This window comes from Cannabis sativa, chromosome 4, assembly GCF_029168945.1.
Source record: "Cannabis sativa cultivar Pink pepper isolate KNU-18-1 chromosome 4, ASM2916894v1, whole genome shotgun sequence".
Lineage (NCBI taxonomy): Eukaryota > Viridiplantae > Streptophyta > Magnoliopsida > Rosales > Cannabaceae > Cannabis > Cannabis sativa.
Window position 1 is genome coordinate 81,754,149 of NC_083604.1, and position 18,425 is coordinate 81,772,573.

General features: G+C 31.1%; 3 protein-coding genes across 3 annotated transcripts; 1 reads left to right on the top strand and 2 right to left on the bottom strand.

Moving 5' to 3' along the window:
- Positions 1–339: 339 nt before the first annotated feature.
- On the bottom strand, positions 340–3,570 carry LOC115712877 (glutathione gamma-glutamylcysteinyltransferase 3). The gene is made up of 7 exons (XM_030641291.2): positions 3,435–3,570; positions 2,911–3,149; positions 2,614–2,777; positions 2,384–2,435; positions 1,763–1,990; positions 1,168–1,680; positions 340–703 (listed from the first exon to the last, which is right to left on the bottom strand). Exons 1-7 carry the CDS (start codon positions 3,556–3,558, stop codon positions 647–649), a joined length of 1,377 nt encoding a protein of 458 aa, XP_030497151.2. The 5' UTR covers positions 3,559–3,570; the 3' UTR covers positions 340–646.
- Positions 3,453–9,500, bottom strand: LOC115712876 (glutathione gamma-glutamylcysteinyltransferase 1). Its single transcript, XM_030641290.2, has 10 exons — positions 9,234–9,500; positions 8,398–8,554; positions 8,005–8,243; positions 7,544–7,707; positions 7,362–7,413; positions 6,830–7,057; positions 6,240–6,746; positions 5,613–5,675; positions 3,702–3,763; positions 3,453–3,591 (listed from the first exon to the last, which is right to left on the bottom strand). The coding sequence occupies exons 1-10, from the start codon at positions 9,306–9,308 to the stop codon at positions 3,570–3,572; spliced, it is 1,569 nt and encodes a 522-aa protein (XP_030497150.2). The 5' UTR covers positions 9,309–9,500; the 3' UTR covers positions 3,453–3,569.
- A 7,027-nt stretch (positions 9,501–16,527) lies between these two features.
- On the top strand, positions 16,528–18,252 carry LOC133037433 (piriformospora indica-insensitive protein 2). The gene has a single exon (XM_061114726.1). The coding sequence runs from the start codon at positions 16,742–16,744 to the stop codon at positions 18,086–18,088; it is 1,347 nt and encodes a 448-aa protein (XP_060970709.1). The 5' UTR covers positions 16,528–16,741; the 3' UTR covers positions 18,089–18,252.
- The last annotated feature ends 173 nt before the right edge of the window (positions 18,253–18,425 follow it).

Consider the following 18,425-nt stretch of genomic DNA (forward strand, 5'->3'; position numbering starts at 1 on the left):
ATTTTTTTGAATTTCTTAAAACTTTGTCGAATATCTTAAATAACTGTAACGTACATGACTAAAAATTAATTTCGAATACCAAAATAGATAGAAATGCATCGATACAATTTTTTTAAGAGTGTATATTGCAAAATTTTCTAAAAAAAGACCCATCGACTACTTATTGTGTTTTCGGCATATAAATAGTTATAATTCTAATTTTTTTTTATATGACTATATATTATAATTATAAGAAACATTACCAATTTTCAAATAATTTAAAACTTATATCAAACTTTTTATTGCACATATGCTTATTTTTTTTATACGGGTAAATGTAATAAAATATTTGAAACTTGATTTTAGTACAGTAAATTATTTGAAATTTCTCAAAACTTATTAGAAATGTTTGTTGTAACTGTAATATGTAGTCAAATAAAAAATTGAAATTATAACTATCTACATGGGGAAAACACAAAAGGGTACACCGGTGAACCACTTGAAAACTACCCAAATCTGAATTCAGGAGCATTGTTGTTTGTTATATCCTTTCAACTTGTGTTTCACCACACCAAACCTTCAATAGAGTGTCAATTTTCACTTCTATAATCTTAATTTATGCAGATTGGAAAGGAAAATTCTGCAGATGGAGCAAATATAGGGCTGATCAAGAGGCTGCAATGTCAGTCATCAGGAAATGGATCTGTCGTCGCAAGTACAGAACCTGTCAATGGTATGCATAGTAACAACATCACAAAACACAAAGTTAATTGTAGCTCTTTCGAATGTTTTTAGATCAGATGATTATACAGAAGCAATACAACCATGTATGGGCAATCTATAGGGTAATTCTATAGTTCACCTTCACCCTAAAAATGACCGTTTCGGTATTCAAGAGAGTTTTTTAATCCAATTTGGTATTTCATGATCATGTATTGTTGTAGTTATTTAGAACACGTATAAATTTTCAGAAAATTCCAAACAATTTACAGTACTGAAAAATAAGGTTTAAATTTTTATTGTACAGGTGACTGTTGTAAGTAACTGCTTGAATTTTATTTTCAGTATTGTAAACTATTCAAAATTTTCTGAAAATATCTTGAAAAAGCAATTAACTAGGATTTTCAAACAATGTCCAAAGTAAATGATAACAGAGTAGTGTGTGTGAGAGTTGGTATGGAAACCTACCTCTTCTTGCAGCAATTTGGGGAGGCGTTCGGTTGTTACAAGACTAGTAATATCTTCCCGAAGCTTCTCGTCTTTTATACCAGACCATGTTTGATCAGGCAAGGCCAATAGAAGTATTGTAAGGACATCACCGGTTGAAGGATGCATACCTCTGCAACTCCCTTGATCAAAGGTGCACAAACTACTTCGCCCCATTCGACATGAAGGTACCAGCATGTCAACTCCTTGTTCGGTTCCATTTGTCAATACACTCCCTGATACAACTGTTACAGGTCTTTCTCCATCCCCCTTTAAGAGTTTAACATCGGTTTGTTTACAACACATTTCATTCACTGAACAAAGTTTCCCACCCAAAATTTGTGCTCCTTGGCAGCAAACCTTTGCAGCAATCTCGGGTAATGTGTTGTCATCCCCAGAAGATTTGACTTCTTTGCAGAGGGAACTTTCAGATATCAACCATTTGGATACATGTTTGAAAAGTTCAGTCTCTCTTACTAGTTTCAATACTTCTTCCTGATATTCGAAATTTAATCAATGGAATCAGACTTTGCCATTTTATCAAGAATGTGAAAAACAGATCAATTCGAAAACAAACCTTCACGGTTAGCCTTTCCTTCTCTTCTTCACTCAGAATTAAATTTCCATCCTCTAGAATACGAATTTCAGCAATCCACTTGATGAACTCTCTTAAATCAGCAGGCGGTGATATAAAAATTACAGAAAGTACGTGTTGAATATCTTTTAGATCCTCTAACTTCAAGAGGAGAGGAACATCCTCTGTTAAGTACATTGCGACACTGTTCCAACTTTCGTGCCTGCAACTCTGCAGGAAACCATGCAATTAAATGCCGTGCTAAAGTCGGTTCGGACCATATGCAAAACTATAATCCAGAAGAAGTCAATAATCAAAACCACACAAGACATACAAGGCCAAATTCAAGATCTACCACAATCCTTATGCTAAAGTTCTATAAAATTCATATTTCCACAGCCTGGTTCAGAGATTCTATAATCAATTAATTCAGCCTCATTCCCATTTTCCTCTCAAGTTCAAATTCTATGAAATTCAAAGCATGTTTCTGTGTGGATAATTGAGAATATTCCTACGTCGAGAAATAATTTTTCTCGCTTTAACATTGAGTTTGGTACTGAAATTCGATTTGAACAACTACGACAGTAATGAAAAGAACAAGTCAACCAACGACAAGAGCAGTACCACAGTATAAAGAACAGACGGGGCTCGCTCAAGCCTCGAAATAATCATGTACCTATAGAAGTAACAAAAGTTGAGATGTCAATTGCAATGAAAACAGTTGAGAGTGGCCTATCCAATGAAGTTATTACTTGCTGAAATGGAAACAAAGCAGCAAATAGAGCACAATTGAAAAAAGCTCACAATTCTCTTAATACAATTACAACATAGAAACTGAAGATAGCAATGCATACCCCCTTGGGTGCCCTGTCGCTTTATCAATGGTACCCATGGCGTCCCACAGAAGTGTAAGAGGAACCCAATGAGGAGGATATTTAAACCGAGCAACATCTAATATGAGAACCATATCTCTTCCAGCATGGTAGCCTCCAATTGGTGAAAAATGACCACTTCCAGTCTGCAAACACATAGTAATACGAAATGTTTTGTACATCAAATTCCAATGCTACACACATCTAATCAGCAACATTACTATAAAGAATCGAAAATAAGAGCCAAATCCTAAATGAAACAAACATCACCATACATACCTGCTTAAAATGTCCTCTATGGTATGAAGTGATCAAATGACAATTCTCTGAAGAAGAACATAAGATCACAAATTTGCGGAACTCTTCAATCGAGCTCTCATTCGTTCTAAAAGCATCAACTTTAGCTCCATTGCAATGAGCCAAACAAGCCACTTTCCCAAATGTAATCCCTTCAGATTTAATCTTTTCCAATGGTTCACAACAATCAAGCATTGAATCATCAAACCATCGCCAAGGGCCTATATCCACACAAGTACGGCACATTAAATTAACCCTTTCTCATTATTTGAAATTGTACAGATTTAGTACTATAAAATCAACAATTTGACTAAACTATTCTTAATCAAATAATATAATCAAATTTGAGTTTGGAATTCAAATACATTGATCAAATCTGAGTTCGGGGTATCAAATTATCCGATCTCAAAATATCGAACAACTCATGAGCATTATTGAAAACACAAGGTACCAATTCGAATCAACCATATCGAGATTTACCGAAAGAATTGAAAATTTTGAAATACCTTTCCATTTTCTTCCTGGATCAATAGCAAGTGAATTGAGGACCATAGAAAGGGTAGCGAGTCCACAATAGGCAGGCTCAGATTGCGTTTGGTAGTAAGAAATAAGCTTGAAAAACCCTTCCATTGTTCCATCTCCTAAAGCTTCGCTAAAAAGTGTCTGCAAATACATAATATTTATAAATTCACAAAGTGACCCAATAAAGAAGATGAATGAGAAAATCAATGAATGAATAATCGCGAAAGAGTAAAGTTAGGGTTTGTTGGTACCTTTCCTTGAGGGGAAGCGAATTCAATCGCGGGAGGAGAGGGAAGGACTCTTCTGTAGAGACCTGCAACTGCCATTGATATGAGAATTGAGAAATGAAGAATCTTTACTCAAATTGTTCTATGGAATTTGATATGTTTGTATATATACATATAGTCATATACAACTATATGACTTGACAGTTGACAGTTTTTTTCTGAAGGGTACCGTTGACAGTTTAACTGGCGGATTTATTCATGTCCAGATTTCTTTTTCCATTTTCAAATTAAATAATAATAATAATAATAATAATAATAATAATAATAATAATATGCCAAAGAGCCTTGGAAAAATCTTCAACTCAATTGGAAGATTCTATTTTTTTTCTTTTTCGACAAAAATATGTGTTTTTAGCTAATTAAAATCTTTCTTCCTAAACTTTTACATATACTACCTTATAATCTCTAAAACTTTTAAATTTTTATCCATGACTTTTTTTAATAAAATTACATAAAAATTCTTAAATTTAACAATTTTAATGTAAAATTTTTAATAGTATAACAAAAATTTAAATTAACATTTTTTTAGATATATAAAATTTATGTCATATTCAATTGATTTATTAATTTTCTTTTAGATAGTAATCAGAATCACTTCTAATATATTAAACTTTAAAACAAGATTATAATAGAAATATTACTTTTTTTATGGTAGATGGATAAATTATAATCTATATATTTATATGAGGATGTATAAAAATTCTGAAAAAAAATTACAGTTCAATGAATCAATTGCAGGCATGCTAACTTTTTTATTTCAAACAGCAAACTATTTTAAAATGAGCTTACTAATTATTGGGCTTTCCTTTTCTATGAAAAATGAACTTTTTATTATATCAAAATTTACTAATGAGGAGCATTGAATTGCTCATTTACAATTACAAATTACAAATACCTCCTAAGTGGTTAACAAAAACACCATTAAGTTTAAATTCAAATTTGATATTTGGTGTCAAAAATAAATTATCATTTTTCTTTTAGAATTTCTCTAATTCGTTTGACTATCATAAATTATAAAATCCTTTAGTAAATAACACATATGCAATGTCATTATATTTTAAACAAAAGGGCACCAACACAACACACCACTCTTTCAATCAACATAAAAATATTCTTACAAAGATTCACACCAAAAAAAGAAAAATCACATGCTCATTCATATTCATAAGAGAATAGAACAAGGTAACAAAGATAGATAAGAATAAGAGTGGGATAAGATTAGATAGTTGAACATTTCAATGCTTGAAAATACAGAGGTTATATAATCTTTGCTTGCTTGTGTGTATTTGAGTAGAAAAGTAATATATAAGTATATCTATATACACTAATCAAACTCTAAACTCAAAGCCAACAATTCTTATCCTATTTTGATATGACTAAACTTGTTATTCTACAAAATCTCCTTAGTGATGCCCTATTTGCATATATTAAGTAATAGGAGTGTTAATTACAATTTTTTAGTCAACATTCATGTTTGAAATTATATGTTAGAATATTATTTATCAAATTTTTTTTCATAGCTGTATTCGTTATAATTACAATATTATTCTTGTAAATTTTAAAAATTTTTGAATAGCTTATAGTTTCGAAAACAGAGAATGTGATATTCCGGTCTACCACGCGTGTTCAAAAAACTTTAAATCCATTTTTGGTATTGTAAACTATTCGAAATTTTTTAAAAATTTACAGAGATAATATTATAAATAATGAACACCGGCATGAAAAAAAAAACGAAAAAATATATTTCAACATTTGTTTTCGAGCATGAAGGTTAACTAAAAGATTGTAATAAGAGGTTGACGGTAGCTCTCGTATTTAAGTGAACAATGAAAAAAAAAAAAAAAAAGGGTTCTAAAAGAGAGGTGCAGAAAGAACCTCATCAACTTTATTTTCTTGGCATCTTTTCAAAAGATGAAGCTGGCGACGTAAGTGAAATACCTGCCACACCATATTATTCAATGTTCAGAATCTTCTAACAAAGAAATGAAAAATTAAATGAAGTAGATGAAAGCAAAACCAAGTTGATTAGTGTCACTTCAGTGAGAAATCAATCGTTAATTCGATTAAAACAAACACAATCACCAAAGACTTTGTTACTAATAAAACCGTGCCCCCAAATTATTAATGATATTAAATATTCTCCCTCAACTTTGAACAACGTTAATAATTTCATTAAAACCCTGTTAAATAGTTAGCAATTTCATCTCCCCAAAATATGACTGCTATTATATTTTGATCCCAAATTTTTACCATTGCCACATTGTGCTCCCAAACTTTTGTAAAATAAAAGGACAGAATTTGGCAGTGGTGAAAATTCAAGGGGCAAATTATAATACATTAGTCATAATTCGAAAGGTAAAATTTCTAATTAGTTAAAAAAAAGTCTCAAAAGTTTAGAAGGAATAATTAGCAACGGTAATAGTTTAGGAGCATATATTTTTTTTACCAAAATTCAGGGGGCAAATACATATTTATTCATTAAATAATGATCCAACTTATTACCTCTTCTTGCAGAAAAGTGGGAAGATTCTCAATTGAAACAAGGTTATATATTTCCTCCAAAAGTTTCTCTTCTTTGATCCCAGACCATGTCTCTGCAGGCAATGCCAGAAGAAGTGCTGTTAAAACATCATTTTCGGCTGGGTGTAACCAAATGTGATCTTTAGAGCCAGAGCAGTGGCAGGTTGAACTTGACTCGGAGGAAGGTAATAGCATGTCAACTCCCTGTTCAGAGTTTCCATTTACCACAGTCCCACATACTACTGTGATTGGATTTCTGCCATTAGCTTCCAAGCACTTAACACATGTTTCCCGACAGCAGTAGCCCTGTGAACCAGACTTACCGAATAAAATCTCTGCCCCGTGGCAACAGACACTTGCAGCTAATTTTGGTAAATTATCACCGTTGTTAGGAGTTGTTATGTTTCTGCGACAGGAATTAGCGGATGACAGATATTCTGTTACGTGTTTATAAAGGCCGGTGTCTTGAACTTGTCTCAATACTTCCTCCTGTACAAAAGCATTGAAAAGTGAATAATTGGATTGATGAGCAATAAAGTCTTAAAGTATAAAATGTTGAAACTTTACAACACCTTGACAGAGAGTCTAGCATTCTCTTCTGGGCTTACACCTTGGGCACCATCTTCTCGCCTTCGAACTTCTGCAACCCACTTAATAAACTCCTCAAAATTGGATGGGAGAGATGTAAAAATAATAGAAATGACTTTCTGAATGTCCTTCACACTTTCTGACTTCAAGAGGAGAGGGACATCTTCCATTAAGTATTTGGCAATACCGATCCAACTCTCGTGTTTACAGCTCTGTCGGTAGCAACACAATAAGTTCAATAAGCAAAATCCTATGTATGCAAACTAACAACCTATTGGCCACTTATCTCTCTATTGTGATCAACTTTGGCAAAGGAGGAACAAAATACAATAATGGAAATATTTTTCAAAATTATAGATAAGTTATCAAGAAAGCCAAGAAAAAGAAAAGAAATCAATGAAGTAACTTCTAAGATAGATAATCCATGGAACATTAAGCAATTCAACATCCACAATGAATTTAACTTAATATTAACATGTCTTATATTTACACTTAAATTCAAAACATGCAACGTACCAGGGTATACAGCAGTCCAGGCTCCCTGTGAGGCCTAGATACTAGCATGAACCTGAGAAAAGTAAGAAGAAGAAAAAAGTAGCTTTATTGGGAATTCTAATATAATTTTCTTTTATAAGCACTTGAACTACAGATTCAATATCAACAGAAAACAGTTTGTTTGTTTTTCAGAAGACTCTTACCCTCTACGCTGTCCAGTAGTTTCATCAACATTATCCATGGCGTCCCATAGAATTGGTAACGGAACCCAATGTGGGGGATATTTGAAACGTGCAACATCTAAGATAAGTGCCATGTCCTTTCCAGCATGATAACCACCAATAGGAGAAAAATGACCAGTTCCAGTCTACAACAAAAATTTAATTGATACTTACAAACCAAAGCAACAAACTCAACATTAACATTCATGCACATATATGAGTACACAGAAAGACACGAGAATCTCTTAATGCCATTATTGTAGTGCCATGTTAATCTAAGATTCGAAGTTAAATGGGGAAAATTTAATTGCTGTCTTCTATATTAACCAATTTAGCATCCAAGAGAAATCACACACGCAAACACGGGCAAAATTTGTTTTTCTACCCCTTGAAACAAGCACACATACACAGAACAAAAGTTATTGAAATGAAATAAAATTAACCTGTTTGAGAGCTGCTCTATTATACGATGAGATCAAATGACAATCATCTGAAGTGGAACATTCCATGACATACTTGCGGAAATCGTTGATGGTACTATGATTTGTACGGAAAGCTTGAACTTTGGCTCCAGCACATTGAGCCAAGCATACAAGCTTACCGAATGAGATGCCTCGAGCTTTAACCTTTTCCAAAGGTTCACAACAATCTAACATAGACTCATCAAACCATCTCCAAGGTCCTATGAGATAAAACACAACCAGCTACACCCATTTACATAATATAATTCAAAGGGATCAATATATAGACTTTAGGGATTAAAAATTTGATGAGCTATGATATTCAGTTTTAAGGAAACATTGAACTCTACTGAATGTAAATATTGAAAACCAAACCTTTCCATTTTCTTCCAGGATCAATAGCTAGGGCATTCAACACCATGGACAAGCTCGCCAATCCACAGTAAGCCGGTTCTGACTGAGTCTGAAAATAAGAAATCAATCTATAGAAATTCTCCATGGTTCCACTGTGAATTGCTTCCATAAAAAGTTCCTGCAAAACTCCAAAACAAGGTTTAGTGAGTGAATGATCTAACCTGTGAAAACTTAAGTTCCTCCCCTATAATATCAAAAATTTGAAAACCCATAATGTATAATAAGATACACAACCTACAGTTATGATCACTGTCAATGTCAATTCATAATAACATACTAATATTACCAAAAAAAAAAACAATAGAATTTAATACTATTTTGACCCTGAGTTTTGCAAAAGTTAGTAATTAAACTCTATTTTGTAAAATAACAAATTAAACTTTGTATTTTCCAAAATACTACAAAATAGTACCTAAACTCAATTTTCGATAATTTTTATAATATAACTGATTTGATGATAATTTCTTGCACGAACATAGAATGTCATAACAACTTTAGATCAAATTATTATTAACTTTTATTTTGACAAAAGATCAGTTTAGGTTACTATATGAAAAAATCCAGTATTTAATTTTTCATTTAACAAAATAAAAGTCCTATCGGTAACTTTTGCAAAACACAAATTCTAAAATATTGTTTATCCTAGAATCATAATCTATATCCTACAATTTTGAACACTCAATTTACTTTAACCAGGAAAATTTGATCAACTGAAAATAAAGTTGCTGGAAATATATAATACCCAAAAACAAAAAAGGAAATTATAAAGCTTTATATATGTAAAAGAAAGAGTGTACCTTTCCTTGGGGCGAAGCAAAGTCGATTGCCGGAGGAGAAGGAAGGAGCCGTCTGTACAAACCAGCCATCGCCATTTTTGAAAATAAATAAATGAATAAATTTGTCAATTTACGATAAGAATCGATTCGAAGAAAAGAGAAGAGATTGGAATTTGGCGGGTGAAATCAATGAATCGGAATCTGGAAATTTTAGGGTTTTAGATTTAAATTGAATTTGAATTGCAGTGATAACTAAATTAGGAGTTGTTCTTCGCGGCGCGTAACTTAACCGTTTAAATATATATTTATATATTTTTTAATTATAATATAAAACATATTTTTTTTTTTGAGATAATATTATATAAAACATATTATTCAATCTTTTATTAGTTATTTATTCAAAAAAAAAAATATACATATTATTTTAAATTTTTTTATCATTTTTTTAAAATTATTATTAAACCTTTTTTAGAATGTAGACCGGATTAAATCTATCAACAAAAATTAATAATTATAAAATAACTATTTATATTGGGAAAAAAAATTAGGATTTTTAGTTCCTAAATCTTTAACTATTGGAAATTAATTGTCTTTTTTTCTCTAGCTAGGCACGCTAATCTTCCTTGGGTTTAGGTGCAGCTTAGTCGAGGTTGTGTTTTTGTACTATAATTCGATTTTTGCTACTACGATTAGTCTTATTTCTGTGACATGATTTTTAGTGTTTTAATCTTGTCTCTGAGACATAGTTTTATTTTGTTTCATTGTTTGTTATTCTTTGTTCTTCGATGACTCGACATCAAATTATTGTTAGTAGTTGGTAATAACAAGTTTTCAGCGGTTGAAGGGGTTGTTAGTAGCGCAATTACATACCTTAGAGCATCTCCAATGGTGCTTCTAATTTCTTACCCAAATTTAGTTAAAATAGCTAAAAAATTAAAGTTGAGAACTATTTTTATTATTTTTGCTCCAAGCATGCTCCCTACTTTAGTAATTTAGCAAAAAAATAGGAAGCTCTCTACATTTAGGGAGCACCCTATCTATTCTCTATTATAGAGAACCATTTTTTTTTTCATGGTTAGAGCTTATTTTTTTAGACTCACTCCCTATTTTAGCTATGGAGTGTGTTTAGAGAGCATGATTTGAGATGCTCTTACACAATAGTTGAGTGCTTAAGCTACGAGATTGAATGAACTTCCCGCAATAATTTCTAATGTTGTATCTTTTGAGCCGTGGATGAAATAAAATATATGTATTATTAAGATTAATTGTGATGCTGCAATCTTTTTCATCTATATTTTTTTTTTGGTCAAACGATATGTGAATTAGGCGATTGATTATTTGGCTCATTTTTCTAATTTTAATATTAGTCGTGTCTCCAACGAGAAGATGTCTCGATTGGATTGCAAATTATTATTTTAGTTGATTGCTATTATTAAAATTCTATGATTTATTAAAAAAAGCTAGCAAAAAAATATATAAAGATTTTATAATTTTGATAGGTGTATGATAGGTATATAGAGAAATTTTATATTAAAGGCTAATTATTTTTGTCTTAAAATAAAATATGGAGTGGGGGAGACTGATTATAATAACTCATCTCATGTAAAATGAGATTATGGATACAAGAAGGGTAATCAGACCACTAAAAATTTTAAAGCATCTCCAATGAAGAACTATAAATGTGGTATATTGCTAAAACTTAATCCCAATAGTAATGTAAAATGTGTGCTAAATTTGGGGCAAGGTAAAAATTGTACTAAATTTGGCACAAAAGATAACATAGACTAAATTTTAGCTCACAATAAATACTATCTTTTTTAATTACATCTTTGTCACTTATTAATATATTTATAAGATATTAAAATAATATCTTATAAAAGTAATTATTTTGTATATTTTTAATGAGCATTAATGATAATATTAACTTTTATATAGCTAATTTGCACTTTGTGTATTAGAGCACAAATATAAAATTTATGCTAAATATAATTTTATGGTATATTTTGGATCAAATTTAACTGAAAATTTAAATCATCTATTAGAGATGGTCTTACTAATAAATTTCGAGAATATATATTTAGCCAAAAAAAAAGAACAACAACGTTAATATACCTAGATCAGAAAGAGATACTAGCACAATAAAACTTAGAAAAATTGTGTCTAAAATCTGCTAAAAATAAACTCAAAGAAGTAGCCAAAATAGATTCCAATAAACTTAAATATGTCACGTCGAGAAATGCTAAAAAATACTAATATTTTTTAAATATGTCATATTACTATAAGTGTAATTAAATATCACGTCTTATATAATTTAATTTAATAATTATTATATAAAATTATTTGTTATTTATAAAACCTCACATTTAGGTATGGCCAAACACTATAGTACCAAGTGCCTATGACAATGCACTTTTGCCTCACCTATATAGCATCTTTGAATATTTATTCTCTTTCACTAAACTTTTTTTATTATTTTTTATAAAGTCACCACACTTTATATTGTTACATGCATTATGTATGTGCCAACTTTTAAAAAAGAAGAATAAAAACACTAAGGTGGCGTTTGGTTGGAGGTAATGAAATGGAATGGAATGGAAAAGAAAAAATTTTCATTCCATTCCTTTGTTTGGTTGCATTTTAAAGTATTGGAATGGCATTCCAATGGAATGCTCTTTCCACCATTTTGGTGGAATGGCTATTCCATTTTAAAAAGGAAGGAATGACCATTCCAATGTAACAAGAAAAAAAATTTAATTATTTTTTTATCAATTTTTTTTTAGGGAAAAAAACAAAAAAATACAAAAAAGGAAAAAAAATTACAAAAATACTTTGGGCCGGCCCATTAAACATTTATACAGTCCACATACAAATATTTACAAAAATACCACATGCACTAAGCCTTCAACAGACGAGCGAACCATGAAGATGAAAATACGCGCTCGTTTCAAAACCGCAAAACAACCAAAATGAAACCAAAACGAGAAAAATACAACTATTAATTCTGGCAAAATCAACTGGAAAAGAATACCTGCAATGATCTAAACTGAAAATGACGAAAAAAAAAATCAGAAAAACTGTGAAGAAACTGAAATTACACATTTGTTTTCTATTTTATTCGATCAAAATAACTCCCCCTAATATCGAAATTTATATTCATGAAATGTAGATCTGTAACAAACAGATCTGAAGCTCCCACTAAATCCAAAACAATGTATGATGTGAAAAATTTAAAAAAAAACCTCATGAATAATACATCTACGTTATATACAGTTGCATTTTGATTTATTTTTTGTTTTGGTTGCCTTATAGTTGCATTATCGTTTTATGATAGTTTATATATTATGCGAATTTAATTTGATGGGAATTTAAGAAATAGTAGTTATACATAGTAAGTTTTGTGCAAATAGTTGTATATTAATTTTATAGTGAAATAACATATGCAAGTAGCAAAACTATAACAAAACTACAAAACAATCGTATGCAAGTGCAAATCGTTGCCTTATATTTGCATTATCGTTTTATGATAGTTTATATATTATGCAAGAATTTAATTTGATGACTAAGAAATAGTAGTTATACATAGTAAGTTTTTAATGAAATAGTTGCATATTAATTTTATAGTGAAATAACATATGCAAGTAGCAAAATTATAATAAAACTACAAAACAATCGTATGCAAGTGCAAATAGTTGCCTTATAGTTGCATTATCGTTTTATGATAGTTTATATATTATGCAAGAATTTAATTTGATGGGGACTAAGAAATAGTAGTTATACATAGTAAGTTTTGTACGGAAATAGTTGCATATTAATTTTATAGTGAAATAACATATGCAAGTAAGCAAAACTATAATAAAACTACAAAACAACCGTATACAAACTAAAATACAAAGAAAAACTCTTTGAACATCAACATCCATGATAAATCTCATTGTTACCCATTGATCACGATATAAAAATGGAATTGACCGAGTTAATCTAATCTATTAGCTTTGCCACCTTTACTCATAAATCTTAATCATGTTTGTCCTAATACTTTTCTAATATTAATTTTATAACTCTACTCACGTCAATACTACTATAAGCATGAATTAGATCGTTTTCTTTTCAAGTATAGAATATCATCGGTAATTGTTTCTTATTATATTATTTTGTTATCTAATTATTTCGACGTGGCTTTGAGCTAGTCCAGTGAGAATGAAAATGACATTAAAATTGTACGAATTTATTTGTACATGCTTATATCAGTTGAATGGCCTTGTCAAAGTCTTCTCTTTTGTCATGAAAGTATTTCAGAAGTTGTAAAGTTAAACTAATAAGTTAAAAAGATTTAATTAAAAGCGAAATAAAATTAAAAATAAAAAGGAAAGAAGAAAAAAGAGAGCGAAATGATGATTGATTGATAGAAGTCAATCCTACACCTAAAACAATATATAAGAAACTAGCTTTACAATTAAAAATTAAAAATAAAAAGAAAAAGAAGAATTGTTATGGAAAAAAAAATTAAAAATTAAAAACTGAAAATAAAATTAAAAATAAAAAATTAAAAACTGAAATAAATTAAAAATAAAAAATTAAAAACTGAAATAAAATTAAAAATAAAAAGAAAAGAAGAAAAAAAGAGAGTGAAATGATGGATTGATTGATAGAAAATGAAAAAAGAGAGGGAAGAGAGTAGGATTTGATTGATGATAGATGGAATGATGACTAAGTGGTATTTGTGTAATAAAACCAACTTTGTAAGTAAAAATGTAGACATAGGCGTGTAGAGGTATTTAGGTAATAAATTGTGCAAAATAGATTTTTCATGTAAAAATTTCTTTTTTTTATGCATTTTAAATTTTATTCCATTCCATTCCTATTCCCATTCCTATTCCTATATTTTCATTCCTCCCAACCAAACGCCTCCTAAAAGTATTTTCTTAACGGTTCTGCAGCCTTATTGTAGTGACAACAAAAACCAAATACAATGCTCATTTTGCATTATTTCATTTTCTTTTTAATTATATTTTTTTTAGAAAATTACATTTTGATTAATGATAATTATTAAATTATTGGGAGGGGTTGTAGGGAACAAAAGTGAAAGTTGTGGTGATTGGTCATTGTTAATGTTTCCTTTTTCATTTTCATAAATGTTGCCTGCATTAATAATTACAAAATAATTTAACAAAGAGAAAGGTTAAAAAGGTCAAAAAGAAAAAGAAAAGGAAAAAAAGTCTACACTCAGTACTGCAGCAAAAGAGAGTGTGGTCCACATGTCGTACTATAATTGGAAGAAAATGGGACCCACCCTTAAACGAAATTTCACATGCTCTGTCATTTTCGGTAACGATCCTCCGTACGAAGGTCCACGTGTCAAAATCTCCTTTGAAACAGTTAGGTGTCGCTTTCTATGCGCTGTAGAAGAACCGGCGGCTGCGGCGCGTTATTGTCGGCTTCCTTACGGTTATGTCTTTCTGCAGGTTCTTGTCGGCTCACTCGGCGGCTACCTTTTCCATTTTCCAAAGCCAAATTCTGGTCCAACCCTTCTATTGTATTGTAGCCAATAGCCATTAACATTTCTCAAAATTAAGTGTGGCAAAAATTTCTAAACATTTTTTTAGGATAAATGTTAAAGGGTTTCAGTGGTGTCTACTGTCTAGCACTTTTTTACGTGTAAATATTGGTCTAATTAAGTATCGGGTTCTATATAATTTAGAGAAATGCTAAAGGGCACCAGTGGTGCCTAGCACCCTCTTATGTGTTAATTATTGGTCAAACTAAGTATCGGGTCCCACATAATTTAATATAATAGCTTTTAAGAAGTATCGCTAGCCAATCGTAATGTGACGTGTCGAGAAGGTGCTAGGCACCACTGGTGCCTAATAGCAATGCTCTATAATTTAATATAATAGCTTTTAGAGAGTATCGCTATCCAATCACAACGCGACATGTTGAGAAGGTGGTAGGCACTACTGGTGCCTAATATCAATGCTCATTTTTTAGTTATTAAAATAGGTAGATTTTTTTAAAAAATAAAATAATATATCAAGTTCATTAAAATCTAAGAGTGTGTTTGGAAGTAACTGTGTAATTACTAGGTCTGGTAATTACTAGGGTGGTAATTACATAGTTTAGTAATTACACTATATTTTAAAATGCAAGGTGTGTTTGGATATAAGGTGGTAATTACATATGAATTCCTAATATCTTGTTTGGCAAAATAGTTAGTAATTACATGGAAAAATAATATTTTTAGTAGCTAATGTTTAATATGGAAAGTTTTTAGTAATTACACAGTGTAATTACATCCAATTCTTATGGGGGGCCATGAGAATTGGAGAGTGTAATTGGAACCCCTCAATTACTTCTAATTACACAGTTACAGTGTAATTACATGGTCAGACAAACATGTCAAATTGTGTAATTACCTCCAATTACACACAAATTCAATTACATAGTGGCTTTCCAAATGCACCCTAAGATTCTGAATGCAATAGAGTTTTAAGATCAAAAAGAAAATTATGATCTAATATGATACGATCAGAAAGAATACGAGAATACTTGGCAATAAAATAGACAACTCAATTTATTAATTGTTTAATGAAAGGTAAATAAAAATTCAATAGTAATAAAAGTAAAGATTTACAAACCAAAAATAGAGAATATATATTGGTTACTATAAATTACTTGAACACTGAGCATACTATGAGTTTTAATCACTACATAAGTTTACTTATTTTGTTTAGCCCAATTAAGGGCTTCCTTTACACCATGGCTTCAACAATCAAAATAGGTAGTTTGTTGATGTGAATCCAATCTACTCACTTAATTGAAATACCAATATCTTGACTTTATGAAACTATTATCTACGAGCATTGTTATTGAATAATAGTAACTATTTAATTTAAAATAAAAATAAGTATTTAATTGTATTGGGTTTATAATTGAAGCACATGTAAAACAAAAATGGGTATTTAATTGTATTGTTTATAATTGAAACACTTTTAGCAGTTGAGAAGGACTTAACTGCTCGAGGTTTATAGTAAAATGTGGCTTTGTACCTCTGCTCTGACCACTCTACCTCCGACATTTTTGTGCTCCACCACCACTATCTCACTCTACCATAAAAGACCATAATACCCTTCTCCCACTTCAAATAGAAAACATCAAGTACAAGGATAAGATCGGTATTTCACACAGAGTCTTTATTGGCGTTTTACAATGCATTTACGGTCCAACACGAAAACACCATAATACCCTTCGTCCACTTCAAATAGAAACGATTAAGCGTGAGGGGCATGATCGGAATTTCATACAGTCTTCACTGTCCATATGAGTCGAGTCAAACGAGTTATGAATAATATGACTCTCTCGCCATTGTTTTTGCTCTGAGCAAAACAAAAAAAAATGTCTCATTCTCTCTCTCTTTCACCATTTTAGTTAAGAATAATCCTAATATACATACCATATATGCATATACACATATATACATACACACCTTCATCTTCTTACTTCTAGTTTTCAAAAAAATCCAAAACCTTTCTTCCATGGCTATGCCTCTGTTTTTCTTCTTCTTCTTCTTCTTCATTGGCGTTTCACACCAGCAACCGTTTCTCAACTCGGGTGAGCAAGAATCGGTCTACCAAGTTCTTGACTCAATCAACTCGGCCATTCCATGGCGAACTCTGTTCTCAGACGACCTCTGTAACTCACCTCCACACGGCGTCGTTTGTGACTACTTTACCGAGTTCAACACCACCACAAACGATTCTTCTACTTCCGAAACGTTTCATATCACTGAGCTTAGTTTCGGGTACGTTTCGGATTTTACTCCGAACCCACCTTGCTCTGAAAACTCAACACTCAGTCCTCTTCTCTTCACTTCCTTCAAGTATCTCCGGAAACTCTTCTTCTACAAATGTTTCAACTCAACTCCCGTTTCGGTACCCAACGTTTCGGCCATTGCCGTTTCGAACCTCGAAGAGCTTGTGTTCATCGAAAACCCGGGTTTTATCGGCTCCTTAAACAGCTTGGTTACTAATCTTTCGAGCTTGAAGAGAGTTGTTCTGATTGGTAATGGAGTTTATGGAGAAATCCCATCTGGGGTTGGTGATTTGATTAATCTTGAAGAATTAACTCTTTCAAGAAATCGATTGAGTGGAAAAATGCCTAATGAGTTGGGAAAGTTGAAGAATCTCAAAGTTCTTGATTTGAGTCTAAACTCATTTGATGGTGAAATCCCAACTACATTGTCTAATCTCTCTGAGCTTATCAAGCTTGATTTGAGCTCTAATGGCTTCAATGGTAGAATTCCAGAGAGTTGCAAAGGTTTGGAGAAGTTGGAATTTTTGGACTTGAGTTTTAACAGTTTTGGTAATTTTGGGGTTCCTTTGTTTTTAGGTGAAATGGTTAAACTCAAAGAGGTTTATTTGAGTGGTAACAAACTTGGTGGGAAGATTCCAAACATTTGGGAAAATCTTGAGGGTGTTCTTCGAATCGGGTTTTCGGGTATGGACTTAGAAGGCTCCATTCCATCTTCAATGGCGATTCATTTGAAGAATTTGAGTTATCTTGGTCTTGATAACAACAAGCTTGAAGGTATAGTACCAATGGAATTTGGGGTTTTGCCATTGTTGAATGAAATTAATCTAGAGAACAATAATTTGAGTGGTAATGTTTACTTTCCTGAAAAATTTGGCCAAAAGCTCAAGTTGGGTGGAAATCCAAAGCTTAAGTTGTTTAAGAAGAAAACATTAGAGAGGCCTTATTCAGTTGCCATTGTTGGAATTGGAAGCTCATCATCATCATCATCATCATCATCAACTAAGGTGTTTATTGTTCCTTCAATGGTGGTTAATGTGTTTATAGGTTTATTAGTTTTGCTTTATTTTTAGGAGTTAACTCTTCTTATTTTAGTATTATTATTATTAGTTCTAACAAGAAAAAAGAAAGAGAACAAGGTTTTATATTATACCTTTTTTGGATGTTAAATATGTAATTATTGCCCTTGTTTTTTAGTGGAAATATTATATACATATCATTTGACAGTTTTGAGAAATTTTCTTCCAAGGGTGATTGTGATAGTAATACCTTTGTTATGATCTATTTTTCTATTTTCTTATTCTTTTTTAGGATTTTGAATTTTGATTATGATACTTAAAATTTATAAAGGTGATTTGCAGTGTAACTCTATGTTTCCTTTTTTTTCCTACAATATTCTATATTCATTCA

Bases quoted from the DNA above. Each gene is read 5' to 3' on its own strand.
- LOC133037433 (XM_061114726.1), top strand. From the start codon at position 16,742: ATGGCTATGCCTCTGTTTTTCTTCTTCTTCTTCTTCTTCATTGGCGTT.
- LOC115712877 (XM_030641291.2), bottom strand. From the start codon at position 3,558: ATGGAAGGGTTTTTCAAGCTTATTTCTTACTACCAAACGCAATCTGAG. The intron at 1,681-1,762 runs GTTTGTTTTCGA...TTCGAATATCAG, and splicing joins AGGAAAGGCTAACCGTGAAG to GAAGAAGTATTGAAACTAGT. The intron at 704-1,167 runs GTAGGTTTCCAT...TACCATTGACAG, and splicing joins CCAAATTGCTGCAAGAAGAG to GTTCTGTACTTGCGACGACA.
- LOC115712876 (XM_030641290.2), bottom strand. From the start codon at position 9,308: ATGGCGATGGCTGGTTTGTACAGACGGCTCCTTCCTTCTCCTCCGGCA. The intron at 6,747-6,829 runs GTGTTGTAAAGT...GCTTTTGTACAG, and splicing joins ATGCTAGACTCTCTGTCAAG to GAGGAAGTATTGAGACAAGT. The intron at 3,592-3,701 runs GTACCAACAAAC...ATGTATTTGCAG, and splicing joins TCGCTTCCCCTCAAGGAAAG to ACACTTTTTAGCGAAGCTTT.